We start from the raw sequence: 21,320 nt of genomic DNA, 5'->3' as shown, positions 1-21,320 counted from the left end.
ATAAATAAAATAGAATTTTTTTTTTTTTTAAAGGGAAATTGGTTAAAAGAAGTTCCATGTAATTAATTTGAAAAATGGGTAGGATAATTATAAACATAAATAAGTATAATTTAATATGACGAAGAAATAACAGAAGATATTCAATACAATAGTTTAGAAATATTTATGAATTTATTAAAAATATTATATACATCTAATGTAATAAAATAAAGAGTTAATCCTTAATTATTTTAAAACGATTTTATATTGAATAATAATAATAACATATACGAAGATTATATATTCTGGATTTAATCAAAAAAAAATAAAGATCCTAATAAAAGGCTTTTTTCTTATATGAATTATCCCTTTTGTACTGATGTGAAATATAAATATACTTTGTTAGAAGTAGATTCAAAGTTTTAAAAAAAATAAGCACATGAGAGTAGGATTAGAGACTTTTTTGATTAAGGGTAATTCTTATTATCAACATCTTAGCTTTTTCTTATTTTTGAAGTCGGGAGGGATACTGTATTAGAAGATACTATGGAATAAATTTCAAGACCTAATTTAAATTTTAGATTACCTTTTAAAGTATAAATATATATATATATATATATATATATATTATAAAAAATTTATTTTATTTATATAATAATTATTATTGAAATAGGTTAAATTTAAAGGCGAATAAGGAATAGATGAGGGTGGTTTAAGAAAAGAATATTATTAAATTATGATAAAAAAACTATTAAATCCTGATTTTGGAATGTTTTTACCAAAAAACGTATTTCTTTTTAAAAAGTATTTAATAATTATAATTAACAAAAAATTAATAGGATGATAGGTTTTTATGGTTTAATGGACATTCATATGATATGCCTATTTTATATGAATTAATTGGTAGTTTGATGGGGTTAGCTATATACAATTAAATTTAAATGGATGCGAAATTCCCAAGAGTTATTTATATAAAACTAATTGATGAACCTGTTACTATTGAAGATATTGCAGAATTTGATCCTTCTACTTACTAAAGGATTTAAGCATATTTTAAGCTATTAAGGAGATTTATAGACTGATCTTTAACTTACTTTTTAAATTGAATAAACTGTATATGAGACTATAAAATATGATTTGATTGTAAATTTTTATTGTATATATTAAATAAAAATAAAAAATAAAGGAAAATGGAGATAATATATCTGTAACTTAAGAAAATAAATAATAATTTATTGATTTATATGTAGATTGGTATTTAAATAAATCTATAGAAAAATAATTTAATAACTTCAAAAGAGGATTTTATAAAGTTTTAAATGGAGAATTAATTAAAGTATTTTTTTTATTAATAAAATATATAATATAAATATATATATAAAGATGTTTTCTAGTTCTGAACTTACACAAGTCCTTGTTGGACTTGAAGAACTTAATTTAAATGAGTTAAAAGAAAAGACTTCATATAAAGATGGTTATGATGAAAATTCTGATTAAGTTAAGTAATATTTAATATAATTACATAAATAAATACATAAATAAAGATGGTTATGGGAAACTCTTAATGAATTTGATATAGAATAAAAAAAAGATTTTTACTTTTCTGCACTGGAAGTGAAAGATCTCCTATAACTGGTTTAGGATCACTTTAATTTACTGTTATAAGGTATTTTTTTATAAAATATCGATATATATATATATATATATGTTTATACTTTAGAAATGGAGGTGGCGATGAATAATTACCTTCTGCTCATACATGTTTTAATTATTTATAAATTCCTATGTATACTTCAAAAGAATAACTTAAAAAAAAATTACTTTAAGCATTAGAAAATGCTGAAGGTTTTGGTTTACATTGAAAATATTAACATTATAAATCATATATTTTTATTATAATTTTATGTTTATCAAATTAATTATAAATATTCAAAAATAAAAAGAAGCATATATATTATAATAAATTTAAATATATTTTATTATGTATATATATATATATATATATATATATATATATGCATTTTAATTATTAAATTTTTTATTTGATTAAATATATCTATTTTTTATTATATTTTTATTTTTTTCAAATTTAATTAAACTCTGTAAAAAATAATAATGCTAAATCAACTTCTTATATTGCAATTTAGAGATTTATTATGTTTTTCAAGTTATTATCTTGTTCTTTTTTATTTGAAATTTAGAAATTTTCATGTTTTTTAAGTAAAATGTTTTATTCTTATTTTAAACTTTGAATACACTAAATTTTTTATTAATATTTTTTTTTTAAAAAAAATAAAAAAAACAAGAATATATTAATATTAAAAATACAATATCTTTTTTTTTTACATTATAGTATGATTATATTGCTTAGTTATTCAATATTTATTTATTTTAATTTAATATACAATAAATTGTATTTTAGCCATTTAAATATAATTCCTGTTAAGTTATAAATCCTTATTATTATAATTAATCTACAAACTTTTATACTTCGCTAATAGAAAGAACTGATAATTCGGCAATCTTTATATAATTTTTGTTTAAAAAATAAATAATTAAAATATAGATATAAAAATTACTTTTTTTATTTCTAAGAATTTACATTTTTTTAAAATACGTAAAATTCTTGTTATATTTTATCCTTATGTTCTTTCAATTAATTTAAAAATATAATAATATTGTATTTTCTAAATAATTTTATTTAAATTAACACTATATAGCTATTTATTATCAATTTCTTTTGATTTTATATATCTTAATTAATTTTCTGATATAATTTATTCAAATATTTATTTATTAACATAATCTGGTAATAGTTTTAAAATTTCTTAAATAGAAAATTATTTTTAGCTTTAGTTTAATAAAAGTTTAATTAATTATTTTTCTTAAAAACATATGTTAGCATTCAATATATTTATTATTTATTCTATACAAAAATATTATATGAATTATTTAGAATTTATCCTATAATATTTATTCTCAATATCATTTATTAATACTTCTTATTTATTCTATTCATTTTAATTATCTTCATCATCTATTTTAATTATTAATATATATATATATATAATATTTATATATTTTTATAGTTACATATGTTATAATCTGATAAAAAATCATCATTTATGTGCATAATTTATTATTATTTTATATTTTTGATTGTATTAAAATATTATATATTCAAATCTAATATATAATAAAAAAATATTTATTAATATATATTTTATTTTTTAATAAACACATTTTTATACATTTTTATTTCATATTTGAAGTAGTAGTAGTTAATTCATCTATATCATTTTAATTAATTTCTATTTATTAAAAATAATTATTTTATAATAGTTAAAAAAATGACTAAAGAACTTATTTATTAAAATATATAAATACAAATTCTGATTATTTTTTTACTTTTTTATTTATTTTATATATTATAATATTTTTAAAGATATTAAATGCATTCTTATATGTTTCCAGTATATTATTAAATAATATATTCTATTATTTAACCAGATATATTGCCATATAATTAATTAATATGTTATATAAATTATGGATATCTTATTATATTTAAAATTTCATAATTATTTAATGAATAAAAATATTCATTATTTATCTAATTTTTTTAAATAATTCCTTTGAATAATAAAATACTAATATTTTATTTTATTGTTTTAAGGTTTATATGCTATTAAAGATTTTATATTATTTATTCCAATATTATCTAATTATACTTTTAAATTATTTAACATATTTAAACTTATTCATAGTTAAAATTTTCATTAATTATCTAAAATATTAATTAATTTTAATTATCCATTTTTAATTAAATATAAAATAAATAAAATATAAAAATATAAATTAAATTTTATATAATTAGTTTTTTAAAAATAATAAAATAAAAAAATACTACAAATAAAAATATATTAAACTAAGAAAATTAAAATAATAAATAAACTTTATTTAGTATTTAAATATATAATTTTTACATATATATTTAATTTTAACATTTTATAATTTCTTGTATATACTTTTATTATAAATAACTTAAGTTAATGTTTTTAATAAAAAAAATATATATATTTTTATAATATTTAATATTAATAAAAAATTTCTATATTAATAATTAAATATAATTTATTATTTATACTTTATAATATATAATTATATAAATTAAATATATTTATATAGTTTATATCTTATTATAAAAAAAATGTATAAATAAAAATTTATTTTTCAATAAAATGATTCTTTTAAAAATTAATAGTTTTTTTTTAAATAGACTGATAACTAAATTCTTCTTTTTTAATTAATAATTAAAATTTTATTATTGAAATAAAATTACTTTATGTTTCTTCTTATAATCTTAAATATAATTTTTCTTTAAAAATTTCATTCATAATTAAAACCATTAAATCTTAAATTTAAAAAAGCCTTTTTAAAATTAAGTAATTATTATCTAAATTATCCTTTTCAATTTTATAGTTATTGATTTGAAATTTTTAAGAAAATCAATTTAATTATGTCATTATTAAATTAGCTTTTTTTTTCTTTTTTTTTCGTAAAATATAAAATACAAGGATATCAAACAATATGAAAATCATATTTTAATACACAATTAATTTTATATTAATCAAGGGTCAATTGTCAATATTATAAAAGTTTTTAAATTTTATCTTTTGATTAATTCATATATTATTCTTAAAAGTTAATCGAAAAGTATATTTTTTGAATAAATAATTAATATGAAAACTAAATATGTTATAGATTACAATATATTCAGATTTTTTTAATCCTTTAGGCCATAAATTTAATTAAGGATTTATTAATAATGCTTATTTTTCTTTTTTTTAACTTTCAAATAAATATCTTAAGTTCTACTAAAACATAAATATGATTATATTTTGAATTTAATTTTTTTATATTAATAAGCTTTTTATATGATCTGTAACTTTTATTCAGTTTTTTGTTTGTTTGTATAATTTAATAGAAATTCTAAGTTTTATTTATAATACTTGTTTATAAATAATTTTTATTTGCATATTTATTTTTTAATAATTTAATATATTTTATGTTTTTGAGCTTTTTGGAAATTTTAATTTTTTTCTAATAAATGGAACACTTTATTAAATATTAAGATTTGACCACTTTTATTGGAATATATAAAATACTAAAATTATGTTTTTATTACCTTTTTTATACACTCTTGGAATTTATTATCTAGATCTCGTGTATTATCATGTATATTTATTAAAAATAGGATTTTAGTTTTTAATCGAAGTTATTTATAGTTTTTTATAAGTTCAATTTTGAAATTTACTTCTATTAATATATTAAAGAAGATTTTATAAGTTTTTAAATATATTGTTTTTAAAATTTTATGTATTAATATATAGATTAGTATCATTTTATTATATTAATTTGTTAAATATTTCCAATGTTTAGGAATAAATGAATTTTAGATTATTATAATATATTTGCATTTATTTTAAAAATAATAGAGTGTTTTATAAAATGCATTTAACTAATTTTTAAATAAAATATAATATAATTTTGAAATAAAAGAGCTTTTATATAATTATAATGAATATATAATAGCATATATATTATAATTAATATTATAAAATTAAAGATTATTTAAGTTTACATAATATAAATTTATATACTAATTATTATTTATTTTATTTTAAAATATCTTTTATTTTAATTTACATATTCCATACAAAGGTGCGAATTTTTAAATAATCAACAAAAATGTTATTATTAAGAAATAAAACAATATTTAATTAAATAAAATAAATAGCAATATAAACAAAATTCAAATAATTAACAAATATACCAATAAATAATTTTTCAAAAAAGTTAAACGAAGATAGACATGATTCTTTAAATAAAGAATTCGAAAAATAAACTCATTAAGATTTAAAAGATTTTTAAAATTTATCAAAAGATGAAAAATTAGCCAAAATAGAAAGTATGTTTACCGAATAAGAATAAAAAACGGAAGATTTAGACGGAGACGATGGATCATTCGAAAGAAAAGGTTCAACAACTACAAAATTATTATTAATAGGGAGTTTGGGTATAATTTTAGGATACTTATCTTTGGAATTATTGCCTTAGTTATAATCGAAAAAAGGTACTACGGAGGAATAAAAATAAAAGATTTTATAATAAAAATAGATAGTGGGAGGAGAATGGTAATTATATAATACTGAAGGAAAATAATTTGGAAGTGATGATTTAAAAGGATATTATTATATTATTTATTTCGGATTTTGTAAGTGCCCAGATATATGTCCAAATGCTTTGTAGAAAATATCATAAAGCATAAGGAAGGTTTAAGATACACCAGAAGGTAGATTAATAAAATTGAAAAGCATATTTGTAAGTGTAGATCCAGATAGAGATACTATGAGTGATATTAAAAAGTTCTGTAATTTATTTGATAAAAATATTATTGGGGTTACTGGTAGTAGTAATAATGATTAAAAACTAAAAGACATAATGAAAAAATTTAGAATATATTCCACTAAAATTGAATATGAACTTGCTGAAGATAATAGGTATTTTTATTAAAAAAAATATATAAATAAAAAATGTATTAATATATTAAATATTTATATATTAATATTTATATATATTTTTTTTATAAAATGAAAAAATGTATATATATAAATATAAAAATATATATAATTATATTTTTATATCTATTTAAATATTTATATATATATAATACTTATATTTACAATTATATTTTTTTATTCATTTTTTTTATTTTTTATTTTTTAATAGAGGTAAAGATAAATTAGGTTAACTTTAATATAATTATACTATTGATCATACTGTTATTTCATATTTAATGGATGATGAAGGTTAATATTTAATACACTTAGGTCCAAATTTAAATGAAAATTAATTATCACGAATTATTATTGATAAAATTTTAGAAAATGAAATTAGTAAAATTAATTAATGATTTTTTTTTTTTACTAAATATTTATTTGTTTTGATTATTTAGTAATTGTTATTTGTATAAATTTTATATGAATGTTTTTATATTTATTTTTGAATTAAATATAAAAATTTTTATTATTAAACATAATTATTTATTTTAAATATTTTTCTTAGAATTGTCTTATATTATAAAATATTCATTTTTTTAAAAAAATTAATTTTAATAAAGTTTACATATATTATACAAATGTTTTTACAAAAAAACTTTAAAATATTATTTATATATATAAATATAAATTTATAATATTGTAAATTTTTAAATATTATAAAATTGATGAAAATGAATTAATATTATTAAAAATTTAATAATTAATTATTTATATAAATTAAAAATTTTTTTTTTTAAAGATAAGTATAGCAAAGCAAATAAATAATTTATATAAATTATAAATATATATATAAATATATAAAATATAACATATTAACAAAAAATAATTATTCACATTTTTTTTAATAATAAATTATTTTCCCAATATCCACTTATACATTATCCATTAATGTCATAAAACATGCCATATCCATGTATTTTATCCTATTTAAAATTTCCTATATATTTTTCCCCATTTGCTAAAAAAATAGTTCCAAAACCTTGTTTTTTATCAAAATTAAATTCACCTTCATATTTAATCCATTAATTTTTAATTTAAGAAAAATCTTTATAGTCGAATTTTGTATTAAAAATTTTAAATTTATTGTTAAATAAATGACCATATTCATTAAACTAGTCCTCATACCAATATCCTTCATATGCTTTTTGCCCATTAGGGTAATATAGGGTACCTTTTCCGTGCATTTTGTTTATTTTCCAAAAACCTTTGTATACTCCTCCATTTGAAAAAGTTAAATTTCCATAACCGTTTCTGTATTCTTAGAACATTTCTCCTTCATAAATAGAACCGTCATTATATTTAAATTATTTAATTAACTATTATTAATATTATTAATATTATTATTATTATTATTAATATTATTATTATGAAGAAAATTTATCAAATACATTAGCACCTTTTAAAGGAGAACAACCTTCTGAAAGTATTTTTTATGAGGTGAACAACTGAATACATTTGCTTATTATATTATATCACTTTTATTATTAGAAGAAAATACAATATTTTTTTCCTATTATTATTATTGTTATAGCATTTATTACAGCATATTCATTATTTATAATTATTAATTTTATTATTAGTTTATATTTTTAACTATTGGTAAATTTTACCTCTATAATAATTTTTATTCTAATTAATATATATCTATGCGATTTATAGGGTTTATTTAGAGCATTTCACTTATTATTTACGTATATTCCTATGTATAAATTCGTTATAAAGTGTATATTTTTTCTTCTAATAAATATGTGTTTATTACGTTTTATTTAAAGTCATATATATATTCTAATTAGGTAAAAGTTGACAGTTATAATAATATCATTCCTAGTGTAAAAACATCGGATTTGATACCGTTTTCAGTACTTTTAAATAATTTTTTTATAAACATTACATGCTTTCGGGTGATAAGTAACGTCCTTAACTATTTTAATTTAAACAATCGGAATAATTAGAAAAAAAAGTGGAAGAAATAAAAGAATTTTCAGCAATTTTATATAAAAAAGTGTTTTATTAAGGACAATAAATAATAAAAATAGTATCTAAACGCAAATATTGATGAGTGCAATTATTAGAATATATAAAAGATAATGCAAAAGTTATTTATTCCAGTATTTAAAATAACTATATTTCAGAAAATCTTTAATTTATCTATATCATATTTACGTACTTATGTTATAAAGTTAATGAACAATTATCAAGAAGTGAATATATTTTAAATTATTTACTACAAATTGAATCTTCAATTACTTTTTTAAATACTTTATATATAAAAATATAAATATAAATATATATATATATATATATATTATAATTATTTAATTTTATTTTATTTTTTACTATGTAATTATATAATATATGGATGTGTTTTTATTAATCTTAGCTATTTTAGTTGATATTGAGCTTAAAGTTCATATTCGGAATTAAATATTTGATATATTTGGATTATGCTTGTGTTTTTATTGTATTTTGATAAAAATAAATCATAATTTCCTACTAAAATATCATTTTTGGTATCTATTTGAAAATAATTTTATAACATATATTCGTATTTTCGTGTATATTCGTCATCTATTTAAAATGGTTATTATTCTTTTTATAATTCTGCTCCCATTTTTTATTTTATATATGTTCTTTTTTATATTAATTTAGTTTTTTTGATTTTTAAGGTTTTTTATTTATTTTTATTATAAATGTGTTAATTATTTGTATTTTTTTAATCAAAATATAGTTTATTGAAAGTAATTATTATAAATATAAAATTAAATTAAATTAAATTAAAATAATGAAAAAAAAATTAAATGAAAATAGATATAGTTTTTTTACAAAACAATTTTTGAATAAAAGAATTATATATTATATATATTTTATAATTTTTTTTAATTTATTTTAAGAATTTTTTTATTAAATAAAAAAAAAACTCATTATATTTCTTCCACTTCTTATTTATCGTTCTTTTCAAGTAATTATTAATATTTATTAATATTAGAATTTAGTACTTTTTACATTCTTTCTAATAATTATTTATCTCCTATTTTATCTTATTATTATTTAAATATTTCATATGATTGCTATATTTTAACTATTCCTTCTTTATAATTTTTTAATTAACATAAAGAAGTTCTAATAATATAAAAAAAACTTATTTATATTTATTATATTTATATATAAAAATTATTTATATATATATATATATCTATATATATATTTAAAACCCTATATTATTTAATGTTTGTCCTACTTATATTGAACTTTCGCCATATTGTTATATTTGAAAATCTAAAACTATTACAAATAAATCTATACTTTTTTAAAATTGTTTAATTCTAAAATATAATGAAGCTAATTAATTAGCACAACTAATAGTACTTTTATTATTGATGCCATGCAATTATTTTTTCATTTCATATCCTCTTTCAAATTAGTAGACTGAAAGGTCATATTATTTATTTTCCTTATAACAATCCCCTAATATGATATGCAATTTACTGACATTATCTTAAATTTCAGTTTAATTATTATCTAATTATAATAAATCATTGTAATATTTTAAAGATTGTAAAAAATTATCAATTGCATTTGGAAAATCTTCTAATGATTAATAAGTATTACCAATGTTTTGATATGTATTAGCAATATTTTTTATATTTTCATTAGATTAATTTAAATTTTTTTTAATTAATAAACTTTGTGTAAACAAATCTAAAGCTTTTATATATTCTTTATTATATCTATAAGCTTCTGCTAACTTTTATATATATAAAAATATATATAGATAAATATTTATATATATATTAAATCTATATATTTCTTATATATATAAATAAATAAATATATATATATATATATATTTATTTTTATTTTTATATATACTTATATATTTTATATATTTACATTATTCATTCTATTTGCAACTTATATATCATTTTCACCTAATATACTTGTATATATTTTAAGACTCTATTAAAATGATTAAATTGCTAATTAAATATTTTATGTACAATAATATGCTAGGCCTAAATTATTTAAAATATGTCCTCTATTTTTTAAACCTTCCCCATATTCTTGGTTCTCCAGAAATTCTAATGATTTTTCCCAGTTTTTGATACCCTTTTTATAATCTTTTTTTTTAGAATATATTTCTCCTAGTGTTGAATATAAATAAAAAGACATATTAGGGACTAATTAATCTAATAAAGATTAGTCGTATTTGTTTGCTTATAAATTTATGATTCCTTTTTCTAAATATTCACCTGCTTTTTCGTATTCATTCATATTTAAAAAACATAATCCTATATAGAAATAATTATTTATACTAAATGATTCATTTTAGAGTAGTTTATTTTTATCTTCTAATATACTAGTCTGTTCTTCACATATTGTTTGGCATTTCTAATAATTTTCAATGGCATTTGTATAGTTTTTTCTTTATAAAAAGAAAGTCCTTTTTCAATATATTTATATATTTAATCTATTGCATCTTATATTTTTTATTAAAGGGTTTGTTACATTATTTATATAGAAGCCTACTTTTAGTTTTTTTCAATATTTTAGTTAATTATATTTTGGCTTTCATAAAAAAAGCTTTTAAAGTTGTCTATTATTGGTAGTTAATATTGGATTATGGATGTTTTATTATTACTTGAATGTTTGGGGAAGTTGATTATTCGAAATTATAGCGGATCCATTTTATGCATTATTCTAAATCTTATTGAGTTGAGTTTTTTGTTAGTTTAAATATTTCAGTATTAATCATTTTTTAGTTTTTTTTATTTTTTTATTTAAAATTTATTATGCAATATTATTTTTATTTTTATTATTTTTTTTAATTATTCTTAATAATATTTTGTATTTTTTGTAGTATAATCTTTTTTTGTTTATGATTGAGAGCCTAAGTATTTTTAATTTTTTTAAACAATATAGTTTACAAAAAATACAAATATTATAGAGAAAATATTTAATTATTATAATATACGTAAATTAAAATTTTTTATTAAATAAACTAATTTAAAAATTTAAAATATTAATAATAAAAAAAAATATGTTATAATAAAATATATTTATATAAATTAAGTTTTATTAAAAATATTAAAAGTTTTTTTGGCTTTAATTTTAAATTTTTGTGTTTCTTTTTATTAACAAAAATAATCTTTTTTAATAAATATTAAATAAGTAATAATATATAAATACAATTAAATAAAAAAAATAACACATATATTTTTAATTATTATCATAAACTGTTAAATATTTAATATATTAAAAAAAATAAGATATTATATGTTTTATTAATATATTTTAAAAAAACTAATAATGAAGTTATTTATTTTATTTATTTAAAAATATATAATAATAAAAAATAAAGAAAGAGTAAAATATATTTGAATGGACAATTAGGAAACATAAAAATAAATATAATATAAGTTAATTATTATCAAAAACTTTAATTTATAAATATAAACGTATATATATATATATATATATATATATATATATATATAAAAAAATAAAAAATTTACTTAAAAAAAATAAAAATAAAAGATATTAAATTAATATTGTAAAAAAAAATATTAATAAGTAAAATAATTAAATCTATTAATTTATTTATGAATATTTAAAATAACAAAGTATTTAATAAAACATCTTAATAAAAATAATTCGAAAAAAAAATAGATTTTAATATTTATAAAAAAATGATTACAAAAAATTTAACAAAAATTATTGTAATATATAAATATATTAATATTAATATATAAAACAAAAATAGTTTTAATATATATTTTAATATTATATTTATACTTTAAAAATATTATAAAAATATATTCAAATATAAATAAATATAAATATTATATAATAATTATTTATATGTTTTTTATAATTTTATACTCATTATTTTTTTATATTATAATATTAATATCTTACTATTTATTTTGACAATAATATTAAATAATAGGATTAATATAATTTTATTATAATCATAATAATTAATAAAATATTCATTCCATTATATAATTGTTTTTATAATAAAAAAATAATAATTAGAAATAATATAAATAATCTAGATAAAATGGATATATATTCGAATTTATTTATAAATTATTTTTAAAAAACTAATTAATATTTGATTTATTCTGTATATATTTTAATTAAAATTAAAGAATAATAACAAAAATTATTTATGTTTGAATAAATAAATATTATATATATTATCTTTATAAAATATCAAAATTTTCTATATTTTATATTCTTATAATTTTTTTATTATATTTAATATTAGAGAGTTTTACTACATATTTTATATAAATATAAATTATTTTTTATCTCAATTATCTTAATTTTCCATACTTTTAAGTGTTTCATTTATATTATGAATGGCGTAAGAATGAAATGTAGTTTTTTAGCAAACTTTTTCTCTTTTTTTTTTGTTATTTAAAAAAAAAAAATATATATATTTTATTTAAAAAAAAATGTTTTTTTTAACCTTTATAAGATTTATTCCTATAAATTTTCTATTTAATCATTTATGAATTACATATTTTATTATTAAAGATTTATTATATTTGTTTAAAATTATTAATCTAAATTATTTACTTCTTCAATAAAAATTTAAAAGCTCTTTTTATTAGTTTGTAATTTAAACCATAAATACAAAAAGATTTTTTTACCATTTATATTTTTTAAGCTATTTCTTACATTTTTAAATTCATATTTTATATGTATTCTTAATTTCTGTTTTTTACTTAAGGATTTTATGTCATTTTTTCTATGTTTTTCAATATATCATCGAAAGATTAAGGAGTATGTTAACTCACTTAACTAAATTAATCCATTTATTTTATTATATAAGCTTTTTTTTTATTTTTAAGTAAATTTATATTTTCAATTAAATAAACTAAAAAAACTTAGCAAGAAATTTAAAAAAAATTATAAACTAAATTATTGAAAAAAATATTTATGTAATAAAAATATAAAGTTTAATATATTAATATATTTTTATGTAATACTTATATAAAATATATATAATGTATAATATGTTTAAAAAAATCATAGCATGTTATCTATTACTTAATTATATTAAGATGCCTAATAAACTTTTTATCTAAAAGCTATTAATATAGTAATATATTTAATTATTTTTTATTATAAAAAATATTAAATATTACCTCTTCCTCTTTTTAAAAATTTATCTTCGAATTAACGAAATTCTTTTTCTTGCTTTTCTTATAAAGCTTCTTTAGACATATTTTGCTAATTTCTGAAAGTAATATAATATATATATATATATTTATATATAATATATTAATATAAATATATATATAAAAATATATATAAATATATAAATATTATTATTTATATATACATTTCTTATTCATTTATATAAATATCGCAACCAAATAGTTGTTTTCTTCTTAAATCCTCAATATAGTATATATTTTTGGCTTTTTAGCTTATATTTTATTTTAATTATTAATATTTTATTATTATATTTACTCATATGTCATTTTTAATTCTTAAAATCCTTATTATTATATAACTTAATGCGGCTTTAATGCTATTTTGAATTAAAATCTCTCTTAATTTTCGGCTTTCTAAATAAATTAATATAAAATATATAATAATAATAAAATTACATTTTCAATTTCTTTTATTAATTCTGATATTTATAATGCTTTATCTTTTTCAATATCAATAATAATTTATTTTTGTTCATATTATTCTAATTTATCGTTATTTATTTTATTTTAAAGTTCATTTAGAAGCATTTTTTTATATACTGGTCTTTTTATAAATATATTATTTTATTTTTCAAATTAATTACTCTTTAACTTATTTATCTTAATCTCCTTACATTGTTTCTTTTAAATATTATTTATCAATCAATCCTATTATATCTTCTAAACCTTTTTTGACATTTTTTTATTGAAATTCACTTTCTTTTATAAAGCTTAAAGTATTTTACTATTTTCGTTTTAAGTAATTAATTAATTTATTTTGTTTTTATTTATAAATATACATCAAGTCCTGTTTTTTTCTTTTTTATTTATTTGCTTTATGGAAGTATTTTAGAATCATAATAGCTTTAAGTTATTTCTTTTTATATTTTTAATTATAAAATTTTACTTTATATCTTCTTCTTCTTCTTTATTTTATTAGTCTTCTTCTATATGCTATAAATTTGCTTTTTTAGCTATTTTTTTAAACATTTTTTTAAATTAATAAAATATATATGATATTTAATATATACATAGACATATAATATATATATATTTTTTTGTTTATTAAATATATAAGATATTACTATTAATAATATTTTTTTATAAAATAAAATTATTCTTAAAATTAATATATAAAAAAAAATATTGAACTAAAATCATTCTCCATCATATTATTTTATTGATAAATTTAATCATAAAAATATATATACATTAGTAAACCAATATATTGACTTTGAATTATAATTAAAAATCAATATACAAATCAGTAAATAATTACGTAAATAAAATAGGATTTAATATAAAAAATTATAATTAAAAATCATTTCAAATTTAAATGAAATATGTAATAAAAAAAGAAAGAAAAAAGAGTCTATTAACCAAAAAATAATTATTCAAATAAGAGATTAGGAATATATTGATTAATAAAATTATTAATTAATTTAAATAATATTAAATTTTAAAACTTTAAATTGATTTAAATATAAATATGAAAAAAAAATTAATACTAATTTAAGTATTAATTATTATATAGAGTAAAAAAATAATAATAATAAAAAATTTAATCCTATGCATTTTTTTAAAAATTAAATAATAATTTTCTTTCTATATATTATTTATTTTATGTGTTCTTCATTCCAGCATGCTAAAATTTTATTTTCTTTTATTATTTATTAAAAAATTAATTAAAGTCGGGCCTAATTCCATTTTTGAGATTATTTGGATTAAAATTTTTTATCAAATAAAATTAAAAACGATATATTAGATTTCATTTACTTATATAATTTTTATATAAATAATGTTTTTTTTTATTTTTAATTATATAAAAATGTAAAGATTACATTATAATAAATAATCTATTTTTTTTTTTTTTTCTTAATTTTACAGATTAAATAATTTGTTATTAAAAATATATTTAATTATTATATAGAATAATGTCAATTATTTCCAAAATACAATCATTTTTTTTTAGTATTAATAAATAAACTATTTTTAATTGTATTTTTTTTTTTTAAAAAAAAAAAAAGAAATATTAAAATAATAGGAAAAGCAAATAAAAAACAAAAAAAATCTAAAAAAATATATGAAATAAGATTTATCAAAAGAAATAACCATATCATTAATGAGTAAAGAATTCGAACAAGAATAAAAGAAAATAAGCGGTCGCCCAACAACTTCAACAATAGATGATTCGAGAATTTCAGATATGAATCAGGAGTCAATAATACATATAGACAGATGTACATAAATAAAGAAAGAAATAAAAATATCATACGAAGAGCGGGATTAATTAAAAATTTCATAAAATGCTCGAAAAGATATAAAAAAATAAAAACAAAGCGATAAATTCGAATGGGGTTTATATAAAAGAATGTATAGTTATTGTTTAAAAGAAAAAAAAATACTAATAGCAATGTATGTGACATTAATATTATCAACCTTATCCTAAACTTTAATTCCTTATTTAATAGGAAGGCTTTTGAATGTGGTAACATCAGTAGATGCATAACATTAAGTAAAAACTTTAAGTTTTTAATTTTTAGGAATTATTATTATTACTTGTATTTTGATTTTAATAAGAATGATTTGTTCTAATTTACTTTCTTAAAAAATCCTTTTAAATTTAAGAAAAGATGTTTTTTCACATTTCATTAATTAAGATATGGAATTTTTCGAAAAGCATAAAACTGGAGAACTCATGAGTAGACTAAGTAGAGATATTTCAACTGCTAAAGCAGCAGTTGGATTTAACACTAATATGCTTTTAAGAAATTTCTTTTTAATTTTTAGTAATTTAATTATGCTTTTTGTAATTAGTTGGAAGGTTTCACTTGCTATATTGCCTGTCGTACCCGCTTATTATTTTGTTACTAAAGTTTATTCCAGTTTTAGTAAAAAAATAGAAAAAAAAGTTAGTGATATATCTGCTGTATAGAGTGAATTAACAGAGGAAGTCTTCTCTGGAATTATGACTGTGAAATCTTTCGGTTAGGAAAATTTCGAGATTAAAAAATACAATTAAATTATTTCAGATGAATATGCTGAATGTTTGAAAAGCTCAATAGCGAATGCTTTATTTTTTACAATTTAAAATACATTTATTTCTAATATTGGCATTTTGATTATTTTATGGTATGGAGGTTCTATTGTGGCTGAATAAACTGGAGATTTATCTTCTGGAGATTTGGCTTCTTTTATTTTATATTCGACTTCTCTAGCGACTAATTCCTCTGCTATATCATATGGAATTAGTAGTATTGTTAGCGCTATGGGAGCATTGGAGAGGATTTTCGAAATGCTAAATTACGAGCCGATAGTTAAAAATAATACAGGGAAGAATTTCACATGCGTAAGTGGAGAAATAGAACTTAAAGATGTTACATTTTCCTATCCGAAAACTAATGTGGAGATTTTGCATGGAGTTTCAAGCAAAATAAAGGCTGGGGAATGTGTGGCTATTGTTGGGGCTTCTGGAAGTGGCAAAAGTACTATAGTGAAATTAATTGAGAGATTTTATGATGTTAGTAGTGGAGGAATTTTCGTAAATGGGGAAAATGTCAAAGAAATAAATGGATTAAAGTTGAGGTAATAAATAGGCTTAGTGAGTTAAGAACCAACACTTTTTTCGGGCAGTCTATTGGATAATATAGTCTATGGAATAGATGAATATTGTTTAGATTTTATTGATAAAATTTGCGATATGGCAGGGGTTAGTGAATTTTTATAAAATAAGAATATGTTCCCGAAAGGATATGATACTCTTGTGGGAGAAAGAGGTACTAAACTTTCTGGAGGATAAAAATAAAGAGTGGCTATTGCTAGGGCATTGGCTAAAAATCCGAATATTTTAATTTTTGATGAGGCTACAAGTGCTTTGGATGCTGAAAGTGAATACTAAGTATAGTAAAGTATTGATAAATTAGTTTAAAACAAAAGTATGACAATTATTATTATTGCTCATAGATTGTCTACAATAAAAAATTCTAATAAAATTATTGTTATGTAGTATGGAATTATCGTTGAAGAGGGAAATCATTAAGAACTTATTGAAAAATAAGGAGTTTATAAGAGTTTAATTGAAAGATAAATATAAAATACTATTTAGATCAATTGAATAATTTTTTAATTAAATAATATTATATAATATATATATATATATATATATATATATATATATATATATTTCTATTATTATTTATTATTTATTTATTTATTTATTTTTCTACATGTATATGTATTTATATTAATTTTTTATTAATAAATGATTTAAAAAATAACTAAGTTATAATATTAATAATTTATTATAAAAAAAAAATATTTTTATTAAATTTAATAAAATTTATTAATTAATTTTAAGATATAATATTTATTATTATTTATAATTATAATTATTTTTTTTTTATTTTTAAATAATCATTTAAGTTTATTTAGTGATTAATAATTTGGAGTATTTGTTGAAGCATTTTTAAAGTTTTATTTTTATTAAAAACTATCGTTTCTTATTTTAAATGGATTTAACTTATTAGAAAACCTAATTCTATTTTATTACATTACATTTTAGTTTGTATTAAAATTAGCTTATTTCTAATTTAAATTATTCACAAATTTAGAATTTTTTAATATTATATATTTATTAGAAATTAATTTATTTCGATTGCCTAATCAAAATTTATATATATATACATATTAAATAAAAAAAATTACGATTCGTTTAATATTATATAAAATTTATATTTATATTTTTTTATTTGTCGTTTTAAATTATATTTTTTTATTTATTTATATCAATTTTACTAATATTTACTTATAATTTATTTTTTTCATTATTGTCACAAATACTTTTATATAACAATAAACTATTATGTAAAGAATTTTAATAAGATTACGTTTTTTTTTTACACAATTATTTTAAAGATTCATTCTTTTATTTATAAAAAAATTGAATTTAGAAAAAAATAAATATATATATAGATTATTTATAAATTTATTAATTAACTTTATTTTATTAAACTTAAGATTCTTTAAATATGTATTTGCGTGTTTTTAAAATTTACTTTAAAGGAGAAAAAGACTTATTTTTTAGTAAATATAAATTATTATTCATTTAGAATTTAATAAATTTTTAATAAATTAGTAAAAAATAATAATTTAAAATATAAAAAACTAATAAAATAATATAATAATAAAATTTTAATAAAAAGTTAAAAAAACATGACATTAATGAAAACATATAACATATAATTATTTATATATTTATTTATTATAATTTTGTATTATCATAAAACTTTTAGTAAATCTTCTATATTTTTTTTCAATTTCTTTGAATCATCATGATCTGGGTATATACATATCGCTTTATTGACTAAATTCAAAGCTTCTTAATACTCTGCTGTATTAAAAGCCCATAAAGCCGCATTATAATGTGGTTCTATTAACATTTCACCTTCTTTCATTGCTACTTATAGTTCATATTTTCCTTTTTCAATATTCCCTTTTTTAATTTCTAATATACCTAGATTATTATAAGCTTCAGGATGATGTGGATCAAAGCAAATAGCAATTTTGAGACATTAATAAGCCATTCCAGTTTCCCCTAAATTTATAAATACATGTGAAATATTATACCAAATATCTGCTTTATTGCTTTCATCTGCTAACATTAATGCTTTTTCAAAGCATGAATAAAACAGATCATATTAGCCATCATAAAATAGGCATAAAGCTAAGTTATTCCATAATTCAGCTTAATTAATACCTAATTATAATAGTCTTTAATAAAATTTTGTTGATACTTCAGGCTAGTCTATATAAAATTAATTTGCGGCTAATTAAGCTACAGATTCCATATTACTACTGTCTAAACTAAGCACTTATCTTTATATAAAAATATATTTTTTGGGATTATTTTTTTTATACAAAAAAATAAAAACTTATAATGATCTACAGCTTTCTCGTTTTCACCTAATTAATCATATATACGAGCAATTCCTAGTATAAATTATATTTCTTAAGGATGTTTTTATAGTCCCTTTTTATAACATTCAATTGCTGTTATTGGTTGATTTAATCTAATATATACTTTGGCCAATTGGAGGTGAGTTTTAATTATATCTTAATCTTTTAAGGAACTTTGTAGTTGTTTTTCGGCTTCACGATGTAAACCAAGTTAAGAATAACATTTTGCAAGTCTTTCTTTCCACCACCAGTCTTTAAATTAAGATAATTGTGTACATTCCGAGGCAAGTTAGAGAGCTTTTTTTGGGTTATTTTCGACATAAAGAAGATAGTTACAAATAGCTTATGCTAAAATACCTTTTTTAGCAATTTTTTTCATATCTAATTTATCTATTTATAAAAAATTGTCCTTGTCAGCTATTAAACAAGCAGTACCTAATCTCATATATCTAAAATATATAAAAAAAATATATAAAAAAAAATATAATAAATAAATAAAATAAATATATATATATATATATAATTATATATTTATATATTTATATATTTATATATTTATATATTTAACAATATCTTTTTAAAAATATTTAAATATATTATTTTATATTTGTATATATAAATATTTTTTTTTATTTATATAAATATTTTTATATATAATTATTTTATATATTTATTTTTATATATATATTCATATATACATTTATATATATATTTAATATTTATATTTATGTTAATACCTACCGCCACTTGTTATCGGACGTGTTGTACCTATACGATTTCCTTAAAGTGCTGTTTCTATTCTATTCTAATTCGATGATGATTATAATCTATTAGTTCCTGGTCTTGCAAAACCAGTAATAGGTCTTCCTGATTTACTTACAGGCCTTTATATCTATTTATTTAAAAATTTAAATTTATATATTTTTTATATATATATATAATTATTTTTTATATATATTTTATTTTTACTGGATTTAATCCATTTTGACTTGATGTTGTTGGTCTTTACAATGATGTACCAGGTCTAGCATATTAGGAAACTGTATTTTCATCTAATAAAATATCGCCAATTCCTTCTTCATCTGTTTCTAGGTCATCTATATAATTTTTTTTAATTAGGCAATTGCATTTTATTATCCAAGCTGCCTTTTTTTAATATATTTATGTATGTTATTTTTAAATATTTATAATAACTTAATCTCTTTAATTTAATTCTATCATTTAATCAGATAATTCTATTGCTTGATCATATTTTCTTCTTTTATATCTACTCATAGCAATTATGAAATTATCCATTTTATTTTTCTTATATTTATTTTAATTTATAATATTTTTAAAAATTATTTTTTTGTTAATTTTATTGATTAAAGATTTATTTTTATTTAAAATATTAATTTTTGTTTTGTTTTATATATATATATTATATATTTAAAAAAATGTTATTTATTATAAAAAAGTAATCAAGTTATTTAAAACAATTTAAACTTTCTAGATATTATTTAAATTAATATAATTTATTATATTAAATTTATTTTTACTAAAATCTAAATCATAT

At 16.1% G+C, this 21,320-nt stretch overlaps 5 protein-coding genes across 5 annotated transcripts, besides 36 other annotated features; 3 read left to right on the top strand and 2 right to left on the bottom strand. All coding sequences in view use genetic code 6, as the record gives it.

Annotated features, from left to right (window-relative positions):
- Positions 1-310: 310 nt before the first annotated feature.
- On the top strand, positions 311-1,841 carry IMG5_137170 (hypothetical protein; the record flags this gene model as incomplete). The annotated part of the gene is made up of 7 exons (XM_004031790.1): positions 311-573; positions 653-766; positions 819-895; positions 1,279-1,315; positions 1,363-1,481; positions 1,571-1,645; positions 1,700-1,841. Coding segments are annotated over 7 exons (825 nt in total), but the record flags the coding sequence as incomplete, so codon positions are not given.
- Positions 575-611: a microsatellite.
- An 85-nt stretch (positions 1,842-1,926) lies between the features above and the next one.
- Positions 1,927-1,996: a microsatellite.
- A 1,808-nt stretch (positions 1,997-3,804) lies between these two features.
- Positions 3,805-3,852: a microsatellite.
- Positions 3,853-3,862: 10 nt separating this feature from the next.
- Positions 3,863-3,925: a microsatellite.
- Positions 3,926-5,237: 1,312 nt separating this feature from the next.
- Positions 5,238-5,280: a microsatellite.
- Positions 5,281-5,852: 572 nt separating this feature from the next.
- On the top strand, positions 5,853-6,955 carry IMG5_137160 (sco1 family protein, putative; the record flags this gene model as incomplete). The annotated part of the gene is made up of 2 exons (XM_004031789.1): positions 5,853-6,542; positions 6,772-6,955. Exons 1-2 carry the CDS (start codon positions 5,953-5,955, stop codon positions 6,953-6,955), a joined length of 774 nt encoding a protein of 257 aa, XP_004031837.1. The 5' UTR covers positions 5,853-5,952.
- Positions 6,579-6,618: a microsatellite.
- Positions 6,579-6,621: a microsatellite.
- Positions 6,627-6,671: a microsatellite.
- Positions 6,664-6,737: a microsatellite.
- Positions 6,956-7,202: 247 nt separating the features above from the next.
- Positions 7,203-7,240: a microsatellite.
- Positions 7,241-7,359: 119 nt separating this feature from the next.
- Positions 7,360-7,409: a microsatellite.
- Positions 7,410-7,432: 23 nt separating this feature from the next.
- Positions 7,433-7,870, bottom strand: IMG5_137150 (protein kinase domain protein; the record flags this gene model as incomplete). Its single annotated transcript, XM_004031788.1, has 1 exon — positions 7,433-7,870. The coding sequence occupies one exon, from the start codon at positions 7,868-7,870 to the stop codon at positions 7,433-7,435; it is 438 nt and encodes a 145-aa protein (XP_004031836.1).
- Positions 7,871-7,913: 43 nt separating this feature from the next.
- Positions 7,914-7,966: a microsatellite.
- Positions 7,920-7,970: a microsatellite.
- An 893-nt stretch (positions 7,971-8,863) lies between these two features.
- Positions 8,864-8,912: a microsatellite.
- Positions 8,913-9,746: 834 nt separating this feature from the next.
- Positions 9,747-9,807: a microsatellite.
- A 544-nt stretch (positions 9,808-10,351) lies between these two features.
- Positions 10,352-10,489: a microsatellite.
- A 1,127-nt stretch (positions 10,490-11,616) lies between these two features.
- Positions 11,617-11,654: a microsatellite.
- A 405-nt stretch (positions 11,655-12,059) lies between these two features.
- Positions 12,060-12,097: a microsatellite.
- Positions 12,098-13,860: 1,763 nt separating this feature from the next.
- Positions 13,861-13,955: a microsatellite.
- A 92-nt stretch (positions 13,956-14,047) lies between these two features.
- Positions 14,048-14,085: a microsatellite.
- Positions 14,086-16,472: 2,387 nt separating this feature from the next.
- On the top strand, positions 16,473-17,924 carry IMG5_137140 (hypothetical protein; the record flags this gene model as incomplete). Its single annotated transcript, XM_004031787.1, has 1 exon — positions 16,473-17,924. One exon carries the CDS (start codon positions 16,473-16,475, stop codon positions 17,922-17,924), a length of 1,452 nt encoding a protein of 483 aa, XP_004031835.1.
- Positions 17,925-17,935: 11 nt separating this feature from the next.
- Positions 17,936-17,994: a microsatellite.
- Positions 17,944-17,993: a microsatellite.
- Positions 17,991-18,035: a microsatellite.
- Positions 18,002-18,030: a microsatellite.
- Positions 18,036-18,121: 86 nt separating the features above from the next.
- Positions 18,122-18,185: a microsatellite.
- Positions 18,186-18,936: 751 nt separating this feature from the next.
- Positions 18,937-18,980: a microsatellite.
- A 6-nt stretch (positions 18,981-18,986) lies between these two features.
- On the bottom strand, positions 18,987-21,061 carry IMG5_137130 (hypothetical protein; the record flags this gene model as incomplete). Its single annotated transcript, XM_004031786.1, has 5 exons — positions 18,987-19,679; positions 19,772-20,214; positions 20,503-20,657; positions 20,735-20,911; positions 20,960-21,061. The coding sequence occupies 5 exons, from the start codon at positions 21,059-21,061 to the stop codon at positions 19,087-19,089; spliced, it is 1,470 nt and encodes a 489-aa protein (XP_004031834.1). The 3' UTR covers positions 18,987-19,086.
- Positions 20,217-20,275: a microsatellite.
- Positions 20,218-20,288: a microsatellite.
- Positions 20,218-20,289: a microsatellite.
- Positions 20,231-20,288: a microsatellite.
- Positions 20,269-20,331: a microsatellite.
- Positions 20,269-20,494: a microsatellite.
- Positions 20,380-20,451: a microsatellite.
- Positions 20,398-20,454: a microsatellite.
- Positions 20,679-20,733: a microsatellite.
- Positions 20,681-20,723: a microsatellite.
- Positions 21,062-21,320: the final 259 nt, after the last annotated feature.

The sequence above is a fragment of the Ichthyophthirius multifiliis genome, assembly GCF_000220395.1.
Source record: "Ichthyophthirius multifiliis unplaced genomic scaffold scaff_1120509251066, whole genome shotgun sequence".
Classification (NCBI taxonomy): domain Eukaryota; phylum Ciliophora; class Oligohymenophorea; order Hymenostomatida; genus Ichthyophthirius; species Ichthyophthirius multifiliis.
This window is presented reverse-complemented; position numbering and strand designations above follow the sequence as displayed.